This window comes from Syzygium oleosum, unplaced genomic scaffold (assembly GCF_021117445.2).
Source record: "Syzygium oleosum isolate NSW1041296 unplaced genomic scaffold, Sole_v2.1 Sole_v2.01, whole genome shotgun sequence".
Classification (NCBI taxonomy): Eukaryota; Viridiplantae; Streptophyta; class Magnoliopsida; order Myrtales; family Myrtaceae; genus Syzygium; species Syzygium oleosum.
The window spans coordinates 13,117,094-13,139,452 of record NW_026607485.1 but is presented as its reverse complement, the minus strand read 5'-3'; the positions used below and the strand labels follow the sequence as shown (position 1 = coordinate 13,139,452).

The window sequence follows — 22,359 nt, the reverse complement described above, 5'->3', positions numbered from 1 at the left end:
AAATTCCATGCTCTGTCCACTCTTTCACGTGTATTTCTCTAAGGAAGTTGGACTTTCAGGAAGATATTTCGATATACAATGCCCTTTTCCACGTGAATATTGTTATCTCGTGCCCAAATGCTTCCTTCTTCATTTATCTGATCATGACGTGGAGAAGAATTCTCCAAGTCCACCAAACTTTCGGCCATAGCATGGGCTTTTGGCCAATTTTGTTTTAGCTCATGCGGGCTTAGTTCAATTAACTTGATTAAGCACGGAACTATTCATTCAAGTCCATCCACCATAGGCCTAGTCCAATGTACTGTGCAATAAATGCTCCTACAAACTATATGCCATGTAGTTTAATTATAATTATTTTTATTTATGGGCTAAAATTTAGTCCCTGATTTTCCATACAATTATTCCCAAATGGTACACCAAATTTTAGGTGTCAACGGGCTCTTTTGTTGAGTCTTGGATAGGAAATATAAACGACGAGAAAATTAAAGGTCTTTTGAGGCTGGGAATAATCATTGGCAGACATGTAAAGATACCGGGAATATCAAGATAAACAGGTTGATAAATTTGAAAAACTGATGTTCTTTGATTGATTGGCAGTTGTACAAACTATAATTCACGTATTTATATACTTAATTTACCCATACCAAATTGTTACTAAGACATTAAACTAATTCTATGTGCTTCATGCAATTTAGCAATCATTCATGTGTCTGGGATCGTCGATTCCACCACCTAACGGTTACGCTCCTTCCGTCGACGGTTACTTCCTTTGACGTTACACCTAAGTCCGTCGGTTTCAGTACTTGATGATTACTTCTCTGACGATTGCATCCGAACCAATTGTTTCCACTGTCTGATTAATATGTCTCTAACAGTTGCATCCATAACATTTTCCATAGGTTATATCCGACTTTATCGGTTCCATTACTTGGCGGTAATTCCATCTCCAGTTCGTCGACCGTTACAACGTGGCCCTTTATCAGTTAATTCAATCTTGCTTTGTCAACATTTCGCTCCAAGATTTGGTTATTTCGCCTATATTTCTTGTCAGCTAAAACTAGTTTTCTCGATGGCTAACTGAGTTTGCCAACTAAAAGCTTTCAACACTTGCCAAATCTTACCTCCGTCACTTCTCACTCGGTCTTTGCCAACCGAGATATCAATCAAGGATATGGATATTTTTTCCATGTCGACGTATGCCCTTTTTTAAAAGAATCAAATAATTTTTGGTTCTTTCAAATATCCGTATTCATGACCTACAAATTGAAGGGACGTGCATTCAATCATCGTCCTTTTCATATTAAATCTTTTCACTGGCACAATCTGCACGCGCCCTATCAGATGACATGTATTGAATTAAAGGTTGCGACTTTACATATGCTTCTTTACAATCTGAATCATCTTCAACCTTTCACTCTCAAGCTTTTCCATGGCAGCCACTACTCAAGCTTCAGCATTCTCTCGCGGGCACCCTGAAATGGATGCCCCTTGGTTTACTAGTCTCCAAAAGTTTAGGCGAAAAGGTAAGCTTTCACTTGAATTCGTGGACAGGGCCGACCGACCAAATCATTCTCGGTCCTTATTTCATATAACCTCCTGTCTGCCGATCTTTGATCGATGTTTTCCTCGCCATCACGAGGAGATCCTCCCTATCCATCGGGATTTCATCTATAAACTGAGTGTGGTCGAAAATAAATTATCGACTCATGGATTTTCCAGCATCCAATGAATGATTTCTTCAGTGGTTCTCGAGGCTGAAGCCTCACATGCTGCCCATCAGGGTACAGGCAAGACTGTATTTGACTTTGGAAATCTGTTGCCTTTAACCTCGATTTGGAATATAGTTTGATAGGTTCCCTCTGCTCTTTCTAGTCTCCTTCTGCAAATTGCTTTTCTGTGCAGGCCGGCAATTGCAGGAGCAGCCGACACTTCATCGAAAAAATGTGAACTCGGAAAGCTACAATTGGAATAGGCGACGCGAGCTATACATTATTGGAAAATAGGCTCGAAGGCTCGTGATGCGTAGCTTGCAATTTTTTGAGTTCTATTTTGCGGTTCTTGTGAAACTTCTACTTGGAGCTCAATTCTATATAAAGCGCATGGCAAATTCTGTCATCCGTTTTCTTCGCCGCGTGGTTTAATAGAGAGGACACGAGACGTTCGGTAGTTTAACGACATAGCGGAGTAATTCCATTTGGAATTAACAATTTAATCATAAAAATCAAATCATAGCAAAACAAGAGATCCATAAATACAGCAAGGAATTTTAAGGAAGTATCTGAGGCACAGAACCAAGGTAAAACTAATGAGGTAAAAAACGATCACAATGAAAGTAAACTGTTCTATGGACATGGTTGTAAAAAGAGGTCATCCAGCTGAAACCTTTCGCATCACGTGCAATGTAGCGCAACATCGTATGTGGACTTCAATTAAGTAATTCGACTATCGATTAGGAAACAGCAATATCACCAGTGTCCTTAATCGGAGAGACTACACTACGCTTTGATGCCAATGGTACGTTTCTCATGCCGTGCGAGAGCAGCCCGAACAGAGGATGGGTCATTCACGAAATCTTGTACAGCAATAGTATACACGACTTAGTGTTCAGGAAGGGCAAAATTCGAAAAGAAAAAACAAAGAATTGTAATCACATTAGACAAAGGGCCGCTGAATGTTCACTGCAGCAGTACAAGATGGTTCAGACTCTGATTCAGCTAGCACAAAGCTAATTGCGCGAGTTTTCCGGTAAAGCATAATGAAACTCAAACTCTACTTTGCTGTCTCTCACAAAAGCTGATACTACCCGCTCGATGCGATCCCAACACTTCATGATTCCATAGCACTGTCCTCCGAAGGCAAGCCAAAGATTCGCAAATTGTGATCCATCGATCCGACGGCAATGTATTTTGAATCCGGACCAAACTTAACGGAGGTCACTTTACCTGCAACCACGACCAGAATATCAGTGGGGGCCATATTTAGACACATACATGCAAGACTTCAAAGAATAAAAAGAGGAGGGGAGGAGGGGGAGAGACGACCTGTCCCAGATAGATCAGGGAAAGTCTTGATACAATTCCACTCTGATTTTACACTGGCAACTTGATATACTCTGGCAAAGCACAAAATTGAAGTTATTTCCCAAAATAGCTGGCGCTAGTAAACGAAAGAGGGAAGTCAGAATAACAATAGCTCCTGATTCCAGACATGCATTTCCATTGGACAGAAAAATAGAAGAACACGAAGTCACTCGATCTCAAATACTTAAAGAGGTAAAATAATCCTCCTATCGGTGCATAGAGTTATGGTCCTCGTGGAGAAACCATCGAAAATTCATGAAAGTAGAGAAGTTTCAAGAAAAATTCACATTTTTTAATTTCCCACTTTTCTGAGCACACGTTTGGTGTGATTCTTTTATAAGCAAATTATCGAAAACACATTGCTTTCCAATTTGTCAAAAAGTAGTTTTCAGCTATCAGAAAAATTGAAAGCAAGTGAGGCTACCAAATACAATGAAAATAAACAGGTAAATATTCTGTAAACAAGCACAATCCTATATTACCTTATTATTTCACAAGTTGAGTACAAAATCTACCATATAGAAACTCACCTTATATCTGAGCCGGAAAGTCCAAGATAGCATCCACTATGATCAAATTCAACTGCAAAATAGGAGAGAAACTCGGTCATAGTTACTCTTTGCACTGATAATTCACACACACTGACCCAACCCTTCTCCCCACCCCCCTCCCCTCTCTCTCTTTTCTTTTGTTCCCCCTTTAAAAAAGAAGAGAACATAGAACCAATCTTCTTTGAGGGAGTTCGACAGAAAAAGTTCGGTCTTCAGAACAAATCCAAGCAAAAAGGAAGGCATCTAAAGCTCACCGCCATCCCAGATCTACTTTCACTACAACAAGCAGGCCTAAGAGGATGTCATACCAGAATTTGTCCCCGTGTCTTTGTCATATGCTGAAAATGTGCGAAAGTTCTTCAACTTCCGCAGATCCCACAGCTTAACCCCATCCTGAGCTGCAGTCTATGAAATAAATATCTAAGTCAGATGGCATGTCTAAATCTCTGTTGATAATAGAAGAAAGATCAGAGCAACAAGTACCGCAAGGAAGTATCCATTCTCAGAGAAAGATATAGCAGTAATTGCCCCGGTATGCCCAGAAAATGTCGTTACATTTGCCTGTTTCAAAATGAGAAACAGTTGCAAAAGCATGTCACCAACCTAAAACGGACAGGAAGAGTAACAACAAATGCGCAAGAATGAAAACATGAGCAGCAGGCAGAATCGTGGAGGCAATTGACTTATCTCAAAATGATTGAGCATGATTGTTGAGCTATACCATGAAAAAAAAAATTTACTGGAACATTCCGGTGAATAAAAAAATGAGGATGCCAGTTAAATCATAGCATATGGAGTTCTGCCACTTAAAACTTCCCTCCTTTTTCTAACTGCATGCCAAATTGGCATATAGTGACTAAACTAACCAGGAGGACCAAAAGTTGAATAGACCATGGAAAACCGCACATCCAAATCGTCAGGGTGGGATGCAAGATTGGCATATCATATTCCATACTACATGGAAGTATGAAGACTAATAAAACAAATGTGGTGAAAATGCCCATTCAACTCAAACTGTAGACTGGGAAACAATTGTGGACCCAGCCAAAGTAATAACATTCCCTTTCCATCTCAGACTGATTGTGAACATAGTACCTGTGTTTTTACATCCCATATTTTAACGTCGGCATTTGAGGTGCCAGTACCAAGGATAAGACCATCGGGATGAAAAGCTGCAGATGTATAACCCTCAGATCCTGAAGCGCCTTCAACCTGCAGAATGATGGAGAATAAACAAGCAAGGACGATCTTAACATATCATGTGACAAATGAGAGCAGAAAACCTAAACCATTCATAATCAAAAGCACTTCAGTATCATGACCTAAAAATATTGTAGCGACACTGAAACTATCTTAATGCCTCAGACAATGTTCTCAGAATATCATATTTACTCAGGTAATGGATTTCAAAAGTTAAGGAAAGTTGTTCTTAGACTATTAAACAAGGAACATTCTTTTAAAGTAAATTATACCGTAAACTGATGTAAAAATATGTCATCAGCTTTTTTTGAACTATAATAGCTGTATTAATATGTATATATGAGTTGCAAAAGCACTGTAAGTGCAAAGCAAATGCAGTTTTTGTAGGAGTCTGACTTTTTCTGCTCAATCATTATATGTAATTGTTTTTTTGCCTGAACATCCATTACACATAATACAACTGATACAAGTTTTGTGTTGATGTACGTGTAAAATTGTGCGCGCACCCTCACACACACACACACACACCTAGAGAGAGAGAGAGAGAGAGAGAGAGAGAGAGAGAGAGAGTTTTGAAACCTGAGTAAGACATAAACCAGTTGAAAACTCATAAAAGCACCATGTATTATCGAGAGATGCTGTTGCGAAGTAGTTATTTGTGGCATGAACTGTGATTGCTTGCACCTGGAAAGATGAATAATTACATCACACATTAATCACAAATAGGGGTTAAGCAAAATAATCTGCCCAACAATGGATTTTTCAAGCAAAACTTTTTGAGGACATAGTTGCGCAATCTAGGGTAAATTCCAGACTTCTTTTGATACTTGCTAATGATATCTCAAGCATTTTCTCGGTAATAATGACTATCATCAGACACCAAATTGACATCCCACCAGCATCCACGGTCAAAACTTGCGATTGCTTGAAATTGATCACTATTAACTACATGATGCCAGCAACATAATTAGATAGTTCCATCCCAGATGATATCAGAAAAATTGTCAGGAGAATAAGAAAGCCGCTTCTACAATCAAGAATTAGTTCTTTAACATTAGCTCAAATGAAGCAACATTGAGATAAGCAAAATTTAAAAAGCCAACCAACAGTACAGTAAATCAACAATCATGCAACACAGCAACAGACCAACAACCATTCTTATGCTGATAGACGCTTTTCACCACCAGAATAAGGAGTTTGAAGAAAGAGGATGTTGGAAAAGGGCAGGAAAAAAGATCACACGTATCATTGCAAAAAAGAGTAAAACATAGTTTGCAGTTCAACTCATTTTTAAATTAATAAAAGACATGCATATAACAAAGTTGCTCAAAATGCATCATCACTTGATTTAGTAATTACAGTCTTCACAAGAATTATTATCCAGAAAAGACAGATGACGTTGACAGGAACAAGGAGATTCATTAGTGTACAGATTTTGCAGTCCAATCGTGAGTCCTATAAACAAAGCTCTAATTCAGAAGGCATGGCAAATTTTTGCTCAGTCTCAAAAATTCAAGAAAGTGCAAATTTCGAGAAGTTAGCACAATTCATTCCAAGCTAAGAAGATATTGTCCGGACTCAAAGAAGTATCAATCCTATTGAAAGGATAATGGGAAGTAGATTATCTGATGAGTGGTGTTTTGTTTTCATATGTAGGATGTGAGCATTCTCAAATACTTTTGAAGGCTTCTCATTAGCAGCCAATGAGGTGCTTGGTATCACATTGCAAGAGGGCCGATCAGTAATAATATCTCCTTTTGGGTTTGGTCTATTGGTTTAAGGAAGAAAGGTTCAGTTATTGGTATTGCAATGCTTCGTGAAGAAACCAACCTGGACTTATCTCATCGAAACTCACAGTTTCGAGCAAAATAAAATTAAGAACTTGACTTGAACCACTGAAAATCTTTGGTTCAGAATAGGTTTTCATATTTTATAATATCTCTTGAGTTTAAACAATCAGGCAAAACACTTCTAAGAAATATGAACACGACATATGGACAGAAGCATCATATCCAATCGCATCATAAAGAACTAATAAAGGAATAATTCCGTCTATTCATTTCTTCTTTTACCCCTTTCCATTAACCTAGCATGAAGATCGAAGATCCATCACTAACCCAAACCAATACCTAATGTTAGCTATAGAACAGGCACGCAAGTGTGAGTCTCCCCTGTCCTTCAGTTGTTAGAGTAAGCGAGAACAGGTGTTGGTTAAACTAGATCATAGTAGTAGCCAAAAAGACCAGAAATTTTTCTTTTCTAAGCCCTACAAAGGCCCTTCAAGAGTCTTCCACCAGGCATAACGTCGGGGAAAGCTCCGAGGACATACCTATTGCCAAATGTACGATACAGTTATTTTTTATAGGCAAATTGTGTGAGCAGGAGATACGCAATTCAGGAGATGAGGCATGCACAAGCCTCCACAGAATCCCTACATATTACATTTTGAGAAACCCCAAGTCACTCGAGCATTGTAGTACTTGGCAGTAGTGTCTGCCAATGACCTCATTATGGCAGAAATTAAATATATTCAGTTGATCAATTAGACCTAATACGTTTCACTTGGCAGGTGAGAAAGGCACTTCTGTGCAGTACATTGTCAATCCACTTCAATGAATTAAGCTTATGTTCTTATTATTTGGATTTCTTTCTTAAACCCCTTCCCTCTAAACTTCCAAACTACTGAACTGTCGAACTCTTTTCGAGGAAACTCCATCATATATATCTATACTAATGGTAACATTATTTATCAGATGGATGTATTCTACTGAAAATCAATACCAAACTTACAAATGGACAGAAGACAGCTTCATCATGCCCCAAAAATTGTGGCAAGAAAACCATTCAAAGAGTCTCAAATCCTCTAATAATTATGCCATGCCTTTTCTCAAGACTTTTTATTCAAGTGCACAACTGCCTCAGGAATAAAATCATTCTACCACTTGAAAATAACAGTCTTAATTAGGATTAAAACAATTCTGAATAAAATTTCCCTCCAGAACTCCAGAGTTCACAGCACGTCCACAAGTACTAAAATTTACTTCCAAGATCAACAAATCCATAGTCTGCACCTTATTTAATGATCTATTTCTGGAAAAGAATGACGAAACCCGTCCAAGAAACACATTTAGAAAGTAAGATGTGTCAGTGGCATCGTCACCAAAAATGGTACATGAATAAGATTGCCCCCAGTCCCATAAAGCCATCACCCTAAATTAAGTTCTACCAGATACCTCCATCTCTATAGCACTATAATGTAAAACACAAAAGTGAAACCATCTTAGGTCATCCTTCATTATCTGCTAAGTTTACTATAGCATTAAAACACCACTTAATGAAAATATACCCAACTAAAAAACCTAAATTCTCACTGGAAATGGACAAACCTTAGACAACACAGTTTAAAATCAAATCTACTGGGTCTAACAAACTATTCAGTTCAACCGCTAATCCTCGCATGACTGCAGCAAAGAATCTAAGCCAAGGCTACACTACAGTATAACAATGTTCACACCATCATCTAACTATTCGAGGCAGAAACATGTCGAGGCACAAACAGTTAATATTGCAGGTATTCTTGATCAACCTGCCAAATATTCCCAAAAGATATCCACTTACATCAAAACACTAAATCAGACAATGCACAAGATAAATTACCATGTTCGTAAGCAAGCTGGCAGACAATAAGCTGCACAGTTCAACTGCATGTGAATGATGAAGAAATTACCATCACTGCGCATCAAAATCATGTCTTTGGTTCCCAATGAAAGACTAGATTCTGGTACTTCTCTAGACTGCCTGTGTTTTAAAGCCTCATCACTGTATCTAAAGCTATTTTGACTCAGTACATGACTGAACAATACTACTAGGAGAAGGACATCCATGCTTCAGATAACAGGAAAAATCAACGAGATAGTTGAATAAACCAATTGAAGCAAGAAAACAGGCAAAAGGATTTCATACAAGCAAGAGACATAAAGTTTACACCAACGAAACATTTTTCAGCTACAAATAGGCATGTTTATGACTACGACCAAGACAGATGTGACACGGAATGTGTTTTTCCTTATCATAGTTGAAAGCAAGGTATTTGATTAAGAAAAGCAAGGCCACCAACAGTACCTCAGCAGTATGATCTTTCAATACATGCCGACAGTTATAGCTCCCATCTTCAGAACCTTGCCACACCCGCACAGTCTGCAGATCAAACAGATAATCATCTAGAGAAAGTACAACAAAATTACAGTAGTTACTACTTAAACAAAATATTGCAATCATTACGGTTAGAATGAAGAGCACAACGTATGTGGAGCCGACCACATGCAAAATGGAAGATATTCACCACAATTATTTATTTTCTCCTCTTTTCCCCTTCCTTTTCATAAGGGGGACTAGAGTAAAGAAATGCGGAGTTCTATATGAAGAAGATTCACATGTTCAGCAGGTTAGTACATCAGATGAATAGTACACGCCACTAGAAGTCCACGTTGTGCTAGGGACAGAAGAAAAAGATTCTTCAAGAAAAGAGTTCCAAAAAATCCAGAGCTGCCAGACATTTTTAACATCTCATGACACCCTTCATGAAGGGGAAAACATACATTCTGGCCTGTAGGTCGATAAATCCGATAGCAGGATGCATAATGCCCAATCAATTCAAATCATCCAGAAAACAAGGAAGAATCATTTCTATCAAGCATAAGCAAAGAATCGGCCAAGAGAATCTTTCATGGGCATATAATAAGTGTTATCTATACCAGGCTCCTAATTATAGTATTGTACAGTTGATCAAAACATTCACAATAACCACAGAATTTTAGGGAAGAAAATTGTCAAGTCATTCATTTTAAAGATTCACCCAGATCCAAACAAAAAAACTTTTGCACCTTTTCTTTGCTCTGTATTTTCAACCCTCCTATTACCAAAAAAGGCCACTGGTCAATGCACATGTCTCCAACCAAAAAACAAAATGCATGTGTCCTCCACAAGCAAGATACAGCAGTATTTTGATGAGACAATTAAATAAAAGAGTAAATAAAAAGGTATTGGCTTTTTAAAGCATCGATATAATATAATATCTCTGAATCTCCAACCAAAGACAGCTTTGAATCACCATCCATTTTCTCCTCTAGCACACTTGGCATTGATAGCGCCATATCCCTACCTGTATTATTGCTGACCAAACAGCAATGTCACAATTACTGTAGCATTTCTCCAACTTAATGCCCAAGTCCAAGCCCTAAAACTCAAGCATGTCTTCGTTTATTTCATCTCCTTCCTCATCCTCCATTATTAACCATATACTTGCTCTTTATTTTAGCACATAACCCTAGCTTTGTGAATATTATATGCATGAAGGATGGAAAATCTGAAGAGATAGTTCTGAAAGCAGCTTACCTTATCTGCAGAACCAGTTAAAACCAAATCACCTTGGACATCAAATTTTACACTATTAACCTAGAATAAGATGCACAAACAAGGTAAAAGTCATTTCACGAAAAGAAAAAGAAGACATTCGCCCTCCCAAATCAAACACCCACCCCCAGCCCCGAAAAAAAAAATTGTAAAAGGAAAACCTTCTTTGAGTGCCCTGATAGTGTAGACATGATCTGTCCAGATGATCGATCAAAAAGTACAGCAGATGTGTCGATCCCACCAGTTGCAATGATATCCTGTTCATAGGAAGAAATGCTTAATTAAAGGAAAGCAAATAACTTCGTGGAAGAACATCATTAGCAAGATGATATGTATATTAATTAAATTGCTGAAGTATCATGAGAGGAGGAATCAGCATTGCCAACATAAGAGACGTTTCGAGTGGTCCTTAATAACATACTACATATGGTCGGAAACATTTTCAGGTTGCACAATTGCCAAATCACACCCGATTTTCCAATTGTAACTAGAAGTTCGGCTAAGCAATATATATCAAATTGGATTTCAACAACTTCACCATAAACTCTTCATCATCCAGAAAAGACTTGAATTCATTATGGAGAACTATTAATAATACAAGACCAATAATGCATCTCAAAGAAACAAGAAAAGAACAGATTCAGCCCTCAAAATTTTCAGTTAACAGTCGAAGTATAGAAAACACAGACCAAACTAAATCAACAAATTTCTGTTTTTTTTGTGTCCTGTTTGGTTATCAAAACCAAATAGTTTAAAATTTTCGGATTCAGTTCACAGGTCAAGACTTCAAAAGCCTGTTACAACCAAAAGAATTATTGTTGCAGCAAACAATAACATGACTTCTTTTATTTTCCATTGACAGCTTAGGCTTTAGTATAAGCCGCCCTAATGGTCTGTGGTTTCTCATCTTTCAAAGCAAAGGTCAATTTTCTGACCAAGTAGTATTTCTTACACTGCATCTCTCTTTCTGTCTCTCACACCCTCATCGAAGCTGCATTCATACCATAGCTTCAGCTTTACTCTGTGCCCTCTCAGCAGATTGATCAGATTAAACAACAATAAAAACTAGAGAGAAGGGATCTGCCAGCGAGTTGAAGCCCTAAACTACTATGAAATCTTATTATGTACATTGATCCCATGTTGGGGCTATTCTTGTAACAAATTCGATGACTCCAGGAAGAAATTTTCCAAGAAGAGAGATAAAGCAGAATCACCAAAACTAAGTGTAAGGTCTCTATCCGTTGATCTACAGATGAACAAAATCTGAAATGATCTGAAGATACAAATTGCTTGAAACAAAAGTTTTTCGTATATGTTTTATCTTTGGTTCTACATTATTGGCTGCTGCATTCATCTATTTTGTTGTTCATTTTCCTCATTCATCTGTCAAACCAGAAAACAAGATGTCATATTCATTCTTCCCAGCCAAAAGGTTGAAATCAAAAGCCATACAGGACAGAATCATGGTTCTAGTTCAATTTGACTTTGATTCTTCATCTATTTGGTTTGCTTTTAATTTGTAAAATCAATACCCAATGGATCAGCTTGTTATAAAGTCAAACTGAAACCTGATTTGAACCGTTTCAACCTGTATACCCCTATCTATAAGTAATCAAGCATTTTTTTATAAGCTTTGAGTTGCACTGAACAACGAAAGCAACTAAGGTGTTGATAAAGCTTTACAAGCAACTCTGAGTTTCTGAAGTACCTTTGCTACTAAATCTACAAGAAGACAGATGAAAGGTCAAAATCCTAATATATGTTTGACAACCATGCGTTACATTATCAGCACACGAAGCATACAAACAATTGAAGCATTTTCAGCAATAAAGTCAGCCACATTTAACAAATTCTGGATGAAAAAGGAATATTTAGAATCACACCTTGGAATGACAAATATCAAGAGATGTAATGCCTGGTTTGCCAGTTTTGTGCAGCGGATAACTAGACAGTTGAGTGTACCTCTCCACATCCTCGACAGGAGCCAGTGTAGAGGGAATCTGACAACATTTAAGGTCAGTTATAGATTCAGAACATATGTAGTAACCATGAACCAGAAGAGAAAATGAAAATAAAAAGCAGCAACCAAAAGGAAAAAAAAAATGGCAAAATTATGGTGTAAAAAGTAAAACCAGAAGGACAAAAAACTGATCGTAATAATGTACCTGTCGCTTTTTCCGCTGTTGAGAAAGTGCTAAGTTACAATCCGTTATCTCAGCAATGATGCTTGCAGAAATACCGGGTCGCATTTTCATCCCAGCATAGCCTGGCTCTTCATCTAGAGAAGCTATGACATACAAAGAAAACTAAAGTAACTATTTGATCACTGATCAAATGTCAAAAAGCTATGCAAGACATCAAAAGGAAGAACCTTTTCTCCCATTGCTCAAGGCAGGAGCATTCACTGCAATATCAGAAGATGCTGCCATGGGTATCTGTCTTTCAGCCTGTGCAAGTAATGATCGGGCTTCATCCCTTTCCTTTTTAAGTCTTGCGATAACACGGCAAGCAGCATCATGCTGCAAAAAGTGACAAAGCAGGGACAATTCCATGAAATTAGTTCCATATGAGTTTTAACCTATATAAAGTTTAAAGTAGAGAGAAGGGGTCAAAATTAGAATCTACACAAGAGAACATACATGACCCTGAAACAAGAAGAAACTTTGATGATTGGAAACTGTAATTGAATGAGTATATTGTCATTTAATCTCTCAACTGTAAATCAGGCTTAGTGAGTGTCCTCTGCTGAACAAATGCATTTTTTAAAGCACAACATTCATGAAGAAGCCACAACTTTTCTCAGGTGAAAGCATCAAAAGAGACACAATAGTCAATTGTGGTAACGCACTCACTGTCTTTCGGATACTTCTATAATTTCTATCATGATAACAACATCGATGAAAACTAGTAAAGTTTGACGAACCAGCACATCCAAGAATCTACTTATTATACGTATGGTGGATAAAAGAACATTGATACTCTCAAAATAATGCATGATTGGCGCTATAAGTCAAATATCTGGTTTCCACATGATAGATGCTTGTATGACAGAGACCAAATAATATGGCAACGCTGACTTCAGACCAGATACCAGTTAACTTGACATCTGATCCTAAATAAGGTGTAAAGAGTATGATACTGCATCGTCCAATACCTGGTACAATGCATGACTTAGCTCTTGCCTAGCTGTGTGCAGTTGTTGTTCCAGTGCAAAGTTGGAAAGCATCAAGCTGTCCCATTCCTATCAGATAGATATAAAATGACTGTTAAATGCACAAGCATTAGACAAAAGAAGTTTAAGTATTCACTGCATGCCAAACAAAGGAGTTGGATATAGCAAAATAACAGTACGCTACATTTTGGAAAATGCTGAGCAACCCAGGTATGCTGGCAGCCTGCAAGGGTCTGGGCTTGACGATCTGCATTAAAAGCAACGGGAATCAGGAAGAACTTCCATGAAAGTAGCAGAGCATTATAAAGGATTCAAACTCATAATGCTAAGAATACCTTTCCCATTTTCACAGGAAGGATATCATCCATGGTAAGTTGTTCCCCGGTGACTGGGCACTTTCCAAAATCCTACCCAAATGATCAAGAAAAATTCATTATTCTCACATGAAGACATCCGTGTAAGAATTTTATGCATGAAGACCATATACATCATATAGAACAAAGGAAAAATCCCTAAACTTTACCATTCACACATGTTAAATAGCCAAAAGATGCTTGACCCCTTATCATTTTCATGAAAGATAGTATCGCGATGATTCCACCAAACAAAAAGAAACGATCCTTTCCTTTTTATATCAATAGAAGAATGCAGAGTCCATGCATCTTGTATTCTATAAATCCAACTAGCTATTCAGAAAAACAAAATAACTTCTTTTGATTGTAACTACTACCATAACTTACTCTTAAAAGCTTAACCTGTGCACTGTTCCCCATGGCACATGCAAAGGAACTAGACAACCATCAGAGAAACTACATCTACAGTTCCACTAGCTCAATTCAGCCGACATCCGTTTTTCTTTTCAATTCAAGAGAAAGCGCAGACGAAAAAGAACAAAGGGATAAAATTTTTTACAGAACCCAAAATTTATTATTTCCTTCTCTCCACTGCGCTCTCACCAATTAAGACGTGCAAAGAAGCACGACCAATTTATTCAGAAACCCCCATATCACCAAGAACTTATTTAGCAACTGAATAAACGCAAGCTACCGATTGCTAGGTCGTAGGCTAATGTCACTGTCACCGCTACCCAAATTCTCATCTCTCTCACTCTCTCTCACTCTCTCTCCCTTCACATCCGTGTGTCTTCTCCGCAGCAAGAAAAAAGAGAGTGGGGGAACAAACGAAACGGAACGAAGGAACATAAAACCCTAGAGAGCGGGGACACCAGACCAAGACGTATTGCTCGATGAGGCGCTTCTCGAAGACGTGGCCGGACTTCGTCGAGACGACCGGCTCCTCCGGCACCTCGCCGGATACTGCAGCCAACAGAAGGAGCAAAAACACCCATCAAGAGCCCAGATCAAACACCTCGGGGGCATGCACCAAAACCCCCCCCCAACCGAAGCAAGTACAGACGCTTCGACACACGCAGAGAGAGAGAGAGAGAGAGAGACGTACTTGAGCAGTTCATTTCGCTAGACAGAGAGAGAGCTAGGGCTTCGGTTCCGCCACACGCGGCTTCAGGGAGTGGGAGAGTCTGCTGCACAAGCGAAGCGAACGCCGCCGCCGCTTCTGCTGCTGCTGCTGCTGCGGAGGAGGAGAAGATTTGGTGGAAAGATTTTCGAGAGCAGCGGCAAGAGAGGAGAGAGAGAGGGAAAAGAGAAAATGAGGGAGAAGCTGGAGGAAGAGCCGCCTCAAAAGGGCCCGTGACGTACGGGCCCAAGTGACGCGGGCCCAAAAGCTAAGCCCGGCCCATTTGAGCCCCTGGATCTTTGGCTAAAGCTGGAGCGTCTCTCTGTCTCTCTCTGTCGATGCGCCTTCTCAGCTCCTATTCTTTTTTGCAAATCGCCTGTTTAAGAAAGAATGGGGGTGAGTAGATTTTGAGTGTTTGTGGGGTGGGCATGGCTGTGTATTTCGACCTTGCCGCGGGCTGCCGCTTGTAGGCGCGCCGAGCGCGATGACCCAAGGGGGGTCGTTGAGCATGCCGGGGGAGTTTCGAGGTCTTTGAGGTTGCTGTGGGCGGTGGAGGAGTTAACTTAGACGGTGATGGTTAGTTCTTCGAATGTGGCGGTTGCGATGAGAATGGGCCCTCTGGGGCTTTAAACCTTGCCCTAGGCGCATGGGCCATCCCGGTTCGATTTTATGATGGGCCCTTTCTCGCGCTATCAACTATATCCATACAAGGATCTATAAGAACTAGCAAATTATGTTCTTTTAAGCCTACATCCTACTAAGAGGTAGGGGTGTTAACAGTTCGTTTTAATTCGGATTTCTTGAAAATCCTAACCGAACCGAACTGTTGGGGTGTACACTTGAACAGAACAAAATTTCAAGCCAAATCGAATATGAACCCAACCGAAAACCCTGATTCGGCTCGGTTCAATTCTGTTTGGATTGGTTAGGATGAAAAAACCGGCTTTTAAGGTTTCTCGTGGTGATTTTGAGAGGGGTGAGGAAGAGTATTTGGTTTTTGTTCAGAATTTTTGTTCGGTTACTGAACCGAAATAATCCGAATTGGAAAAAAAGAACGGTTATTGTTCTTATTATCCAAATTGAAAATGCACAAATTCGATTTTCGATCTGATTTTTGATTGACAGACACTGGGTGTCAAAATATTTAATGTGGATGTTGACTCATATTGAGGATGCGTAGCTAATTATGTGTTGAGATATCAAGTTTTTTGTTTTCATGTTGAATATTTTTGGGATGGATTGAGATCCTTTGAAATTAGATTTTAGATTTACATTTCAAAGTAAATGCTCGACGTTGACTGTCTAGACAAGATGAGAAGCTAGTCGTTGTTCGGGAAATTGTCTAGTCAACCAAAATACCCTCATATTTCGTGTAGAATTACACAAAATCAAAACAGCACATCTAATCTCTCTCTTTCTTCCCTCTTCTCTCGGGCTCTATCGCCTTCAACCATCTTTGCACGTTGCCCCCTCAGCCGCACCTTGCCCCTTGTCGTCAGTCGTTGCTCTTCGCCGCTGCTGCCTGTTTCTGGCCTCCGCGTGCCGCGGCTTGACTTGAGCTTGCGCTGCTATTGCATCTTCTAAACCAATGAAATCCGACAAAATGGAGGTCCTCGACCTCGGATTCACGGCCGTGGACCTACACTCTCACCGGCCCGACCCCCCGAGATGGATCCAGAGAGACATGGAGACGAACCGGTGAGCAGCAAGGCGATGGCAAAGGTGGCGGAGGGTCCGTGACCTCGAGTTCACGTAGGCGACAGCACTATAAGGGTCGTGAAGGCGCGATGGAGATGGAGGTGACACAACATAGCGGGAGGCTAGCTGCAAAGGGCTATGGCCCCGTTTGGTTTAGCTTTCCCAATAGGCTTTCGACCTCGAAAGGGAAAAATACGAGGTGTTTGGCAAGTCATTTTGGGACTCTATTGGCTAAATGCTAACATTTGGCAAATGCTAAAGCCAACTTTTTTCTCCCCAAACTACCCTAACTTATTCTGGCTTATTTCTCTTTTACCCCTCTTATTACTGTTCATCTTCTTGGTGAGGGCGGCCGGCGAGGGCGGCCGACAACACTGGATTTGGACGACGAAAGGCCGATGAGAGGCCAGCAAGGTCACCCGACCTAAGCGACGGCCGCCTAGGGTCGCGCAACCAGCTGATGACGTCGCTTAGGGTCGAGCGACCACCCAGGCGCCGTCGGCCTGAGTCGCGCGACCCTAGGTAGCCATCGCCTGGGTCGCGCGACCTCAGGCCTCGTCGCCTGAGGTCGGGCGACCCCTGGCGAGAGCCACGCGACTCAAGCGTGACCCTCGCCGAGGGTCGCCCAACCTCGGGCAACGGCCGCCGGCGCCAGATCTGGCTCGCCGGCGGCCGTAGCCCTTCGTCGGCTCCGGCGAATGGTACTTTTTTTAAATAAAAAAAGGGTCCCAAAGCCCTTTACAAAAAAAAAATAACCAAACACTACTTGGCCCAAAGTAGATTCACAAAGAATTTTTTACCAAACGTCATGTGTATTTCCCTAATGGGCTTTAATCTAAAGGTATTTGCATTGCCCCAAGGCTCATTTGCAAAATTGAACCAAACGGACCCTATGTGTGCTACCAATGGTTGGATCACAGTAGAACGAGAAGAAAGCAAAGGGAAATTAGGGAAAAAGAAATGGAAAAGAAATAAAAGGAATAAGAATGAAAAATTGAAAGTAGGTAAAACACATATTGGCCGTTCACTTTAAAATTGACTAATGTGCCAATCATTTAGGTTCCATTCGTTTCATAGGAAACGTTTTCCTGGAAAACATTTTTCATAATTTCCGATGTTCAGGGGTGAAAAATAAGCGGTTAAAGAAAATATTTTCCATTCAATGAAGAATTTCTTTCTAAAACTGGGGAAAATGATTTCAATTCTTGAAAGGAAGGAAAACATTTTCCAATCTCCCCTTTTCTCACGAGTCCTCTCCTCCTTTCTCCAGAGTTACTCCTTTTCCCCATCGTTCTCACGCAACCGGGTTTTCATCTCCAGAGTCGCTCCTCCTCTGCGGCTGCCTCGCGCTTCATTTGCTCCTCCTCCGATGCTGCCTTGCGCATCCTCTCGTCCTTCGTCTCGTCCCACGGAGAAGTAATTCCCCAAATTTGGCAAGCTCGTAAGTCGACGGTGAGTGAGGTCGCCTTGCTCACCCAAGGCCGGCGAGCTCAAGCGAGGCCGAGCCTAGCCACGCCTCGCCTGATGCTGGTTGCTGATCACGATGAGCCTCTCTAGCCTTAGGCAAGCGGGCCGAGCCTCACCTGTGGTCGGTCGCCGTGGCCGGCGACCGACAGAGGAAGAAAGAAAGAGAAAAAAAGAAAAGAAAAGAAATCTTAAAATTTTCAAAAATAAGAATAATTAAAAATTCGATTTTTTTAAAGTAGTGTATGAAGGAAAATATTTTCAGTACCGAACAACGGAAAATACTATTATTTTTCTAGAAAATGACTTCCTAAAAATATTTTTCAAAAACGTCATATTTTCTGTGAAACAAACGGAACTTTAAAGTGGTAAATTTAACATTTCCGTAACTTTAGATGATCCCGGTCATTTTGGAATAGCAGCCAAAATTTTGATGGAGCTAAAAGCCTCCACCACCCTTATAAACTCCTACTCATTTCCTTTGATTTAGTAATTTGCTTTAAGGTAATTATGAGTAAAATCATTGTTTCATACGCTGCCTAAGAAAACTTCGATTTCTACGACCCAACAGGACTACGTTCCTTATTTTAGCGTGCTGGTGTCCGCATGTCCGGCCCTCATAATTGGAGAGAGTTTTTTCTTCCCTCTCTTCTGGGAATACCTCCGAATTTTAACGTTTTAGAGTTCAGACGAAGCAATTTTAGGACATACTCAGGTCCAAAAGTCATCGTTCATACTTTGCCTAAAAAAACTTTGATTTCTACTACCTGATATGATAAGTTTTTTTTTTTTTGAAGACTTCTCTTTTCTGGATTTAGATTAACCCTTTTAAATTCAAGAACATCTGGACTTATTGAGGAGGCATCAGAGTGACATGAGCAAGAGATGTCTTCAGTGTATAATAAAATTCTGAACAAACAAAGCCACACCCCGATTGGTTTGAAAAGGGCAGCGTTGGCGCATCTTCTGTCGACGGTGAAACTTTTGAGTCGCTTTGACTTCTTATATGTGGACTAGCCCTATGAATTACTTGTATATGTTGTCACCGACCCTTGGTGTAAATGAGAAATGAGAATTATATCATCAAGCTCGTATGGTTAATTCTCATATGATTCCAAAAATGTGACTGTCAAAATAATGAGAGTTGTCAACGAATTTGGCATCTCCGATAAAATCTTCCGCATCTCCGACAATGTCTGCAGCATCACACTATATAATGCTAGCGTGAACACCTCCCTTATCAAGAGGCTGGTCTAATAGTTAAATCCTGTTTGCAATGGTATTTTCTTTAGAATGGTCTCCAATAGTTTTATAATGTTGCGGCCAACATAAGTGTGGGCTCAATACATTAGAACCCCCACTACAAAAAAACAAGGATTTAGGCACGGAAATTAGCGACGAATAATTTTTCGTTGCTAATTTGCGACGAATTTTTTTTTCGTCGGAAATTAGCGACGAATAAGCGACGAATTTTTTTTTCGTCGCAAATTAGCGACGAATAATTTTTCGTCGCTAATTTCCGACGAAAAAAAAATTCGTCGCAAATTTGCGACGGACAAAAATCCATGGCTAATTTGCGACGGAATTTGCCACGAAAAAAACTTCGTGGCTAATTTGCGACAGAATTAGCGACGAATTTTTTTTCCGTTGCTAATTTGCAACAAAAAAAAATGTCGTCACTAATTTGCGACGGAATTTGCCACGAAAAAAAATTCGTCGCTAAAATTTTTTTTCCGTTGCTAATTTGCGACGGAAAAAAATGTCGTCGCCAATTTGCGACGGAATTTGCCACGAAAAAAAATTCGTTGCTAAATTGCGACGGAATTTGCCACGAAAAAAATCCGTCGCTAATTTGCAACGGAATTTGCGACGAAAAAGTATTTGTTGCTAATTTGCGACGGAGTTAGCGACTTATTTTTTTTCGTCGCTAATTTTGCGACGTAATTTGCAACGAAAAATAAATTCGTCGCTAATATATGTATTGCGTGTCAAATATTTACTAATATATAAATGTAAATTGTTAATAGGATTTTTCAAACTTCAATGTATGGACTACCGCCAAATGAGTTTGACCGTTTGTGATATGAACAATTTGCAGCATGGTTCAAAACATATGTAAGTTACCTATGAATCAAAACCAAGTTATTAATATTTTATACATCATTTAAATATATATTATTGACTTTGCGTGTGTGACCTTAGGTTCACAGTAATCATGATCAAGTTGAAGAGCAATGATTGCTATATTATCTGTCATGGGGTCCAAAGTCAAGAGTATGAACTTGGCCAGCATATTTCATAAACGGGTATAATTTTCACACTCAAGAATATGGAATGGGAAAAGCCACAATGAATAGTGGTGTGTGTGTTCGGTCATCCAATGGTGGCAGTTCAAAAGATGATTTTTATGGCTTGTTGGATGAAATCATGGAGATAGAGTACCCCGGACCATTAATGCGGGTTGTGTTATTTAAGTACATGTGATTCGACCCCGTCAAAGGAATGCAGGTGCATACGAAATTTAATTTGGTTGAAATAAATCACAAGAAAAGGTATATGAAATATGAATCATTTGTGTTGGCACAACAAGCAATTCAAGTATATTATACATCATATCCTAGTTTGAAACGTGACAAAGATGATTGATTGGCTGTATGTAAAACCAAAGCACGAAGAAAAATCGAGGAACATCGGAAGGATACAGCATATCAACAAGAGAAAGTTTGTAACACGGTTCAAACTGAGGAATATAACATTCCAACTCTACGAGATCCATGTGGAGCAATGATAGATGTAGATCTAACTGAAATTCGCGAATCAAATTTAGAAGGTGTTGCAGAATCTGATTTTGAGACATAGGATGATGAGGATGATGATGATGATGATGATGACAACGATGATGCTCAAGAAGAAGATCAAGATCAAGATGAGGACGAAGGTGAAGATGAAGATTTAGATTTTTGAGACTTTTTACTAATTATGTCGTAATTATTATTATTATTATTATGACAAGAGTTTATTGTTGTTGTCATATTTATTATTATTGTTGTTGTCGTAATTATTAGTATTGTTATTGTTGTTGTTGTTATTATTAGGGTTAATACCACGAAAAACCCTAAACTGGTACACTAGTGACAATTTTATCCCAAACTATTTTTTTGACAATAAAAAATCCCAAACTGGTACACTTGTGACAAATCTACCCTGAACTATTTTTTTGACCACAAAAAACCCCAAACTGGTATACATGTGACAATTTTACCCCGAACTAATTTTTTAATAATATTTTTTATTTTTCGAATTTTTTTTATTAATTTTTTATTTTTTCTTTACTTTTTTTTTTTCCTTTCTCTTCAACCTCTGGCCGGTCGCCGGTCCGGCAACCGGCCAGAGTCGACCTCGCCGGCGTTGGGCGAGGTTGGCCTCGCCTTGCAACGGCGAGGTCGAGCCTCGCCAGATCTGGTGGGGGCCCGACCCCGCCGGCCTCTGGCGAGGCACGACCTCGCCGGCGTTGGGCGAGGTCAGCCTTGCCAGCATTGGGTGAGGTCGGCCCCGCCGTTGCAGGGCGAGGCCGACCTCGCCCAACGCCGACGAGGCCGACCTCGCCCAACGCCGACGAGGCCGAGCCTCGGCAGCTGCCGGCGGGGCCGACCTCGCCGGCTTCCGCCTCTGGCCGGTCGCCTGACCGGATCGGCCAGAGGTTGAAGAGAAAGGAAAAAAAAAAGTAAAGAAAAAATAAAAAAATTCGAAAAATAAAAATAATATTAAAAAATTAGTTCGGGGTAAAATTGTCCTATGTATATCAGTTTAGAGTTTTTGGTGGTCAAAAAAATAGTTCGGGGTAGATTTGTCACAAGTGTACCAGTTTTGGGTTTTTTATAGTCATAAAAATAGTTTTGGGTAAAATTGTCACAAATGTACAGGTTTAGGGTTTTTCGTGGTATTAACCATTATTATTATTATTATTATTATTATTGTTGTTGTTGTTGTTGTTATTGTTGTTGTTGATTATTATTATTGCTATTATTGTTACTGAAACGTTATTGTCGGGAAAAAAAATGAATTAGGCGTGTGTGGGCTAGTAGAAATGAAATTCGTGGCTATATCCGTGGCAAATTTGCCACGAATTTAGCCACGAATTTCATTATAGGCTGGTGGAGAAATTCGTGGCAAAATCCGTGGCAAATTTGCCACAGATTTAGCCACGAATTTGAAAAAAATACCCACACATGCCTAATTCATTTTTTTTAAATTCGTGGCTAAATCCGTGGCAAATTTGTCACGGATTTTACCACGAATTTAAAAAAAA

General features: G+C 39.7%; 1 protein-coding gene across 1 annotated transcript; it reads right to left on the bottom strand.

The window, feature by feature from the left end:
* Positions 1 to 2,538: 2,538 nt before the first annotated feature.
* On the bottom strand, positions 2,539 to 15,032 carry LOC115683527 (pre-mRNA-processing factor 19 homolog 1-like). The gene is made up of 18 exons (XM_030608062.2): positions 14,874 to 15,032; positions 14,646 to 14,731; positions 13,751 to 13,822; positions 13,600 to 13,662; positions 13,398 to 13,484; positions 12,615 to 12,762; positions 12,409 to 12,530; positions 12,127 to 12,243; positions 10,405 to 10,500; positions 10,226 to 10,285; positions 8,954 to 9,028; positions 5,411 to 5,515; positions 4,727 to 4,843; positions 4,115 to 4,192; positions 3,940 to 4,036; positions 3,611 to 3,662; positions 3,042 to 3,112; positions 2,539 to 2,942 (listed from the first exon to the last, which is right to left on the bottom strand). Exons 1-18 carry the CDS (start codon positions 14,884 to 14,886, stop codon positions 2,827 to 2,829), a joined length of 1,575 nt encoding a protein of 524 aa, XP_030463922.1. The 5' UTR covers positions 14,887 to 15,032; the 3' UTR covers positions 2,539 to 2,826.
* Between the last annotated feature and the right edge of the window lie 7,327 nt (positions 15,033 to 22,359).

What these genes read in the sequence shown, in the direction of transcription:
- LOC115683527 (XM_030608062.2), bottom strand. An exon ending in TTGATATTTGTCATTCCAAG is followed by an intron (nt 10,501 to 12,126) that starts GTGTGATTCTAA and finishes TCCTATGAACAG; the next exon opens with GATATCATTGCAACTGGTGG. An exon ending in AGAATGGATACTTCCTTGCG is followed by an intron (nt 4,037 to 4,114) that starts GTACTTGTTGCT and finishes TTTATTTCATAG; the next exon opens with ACTGCAGCTCAGGATGGGGT.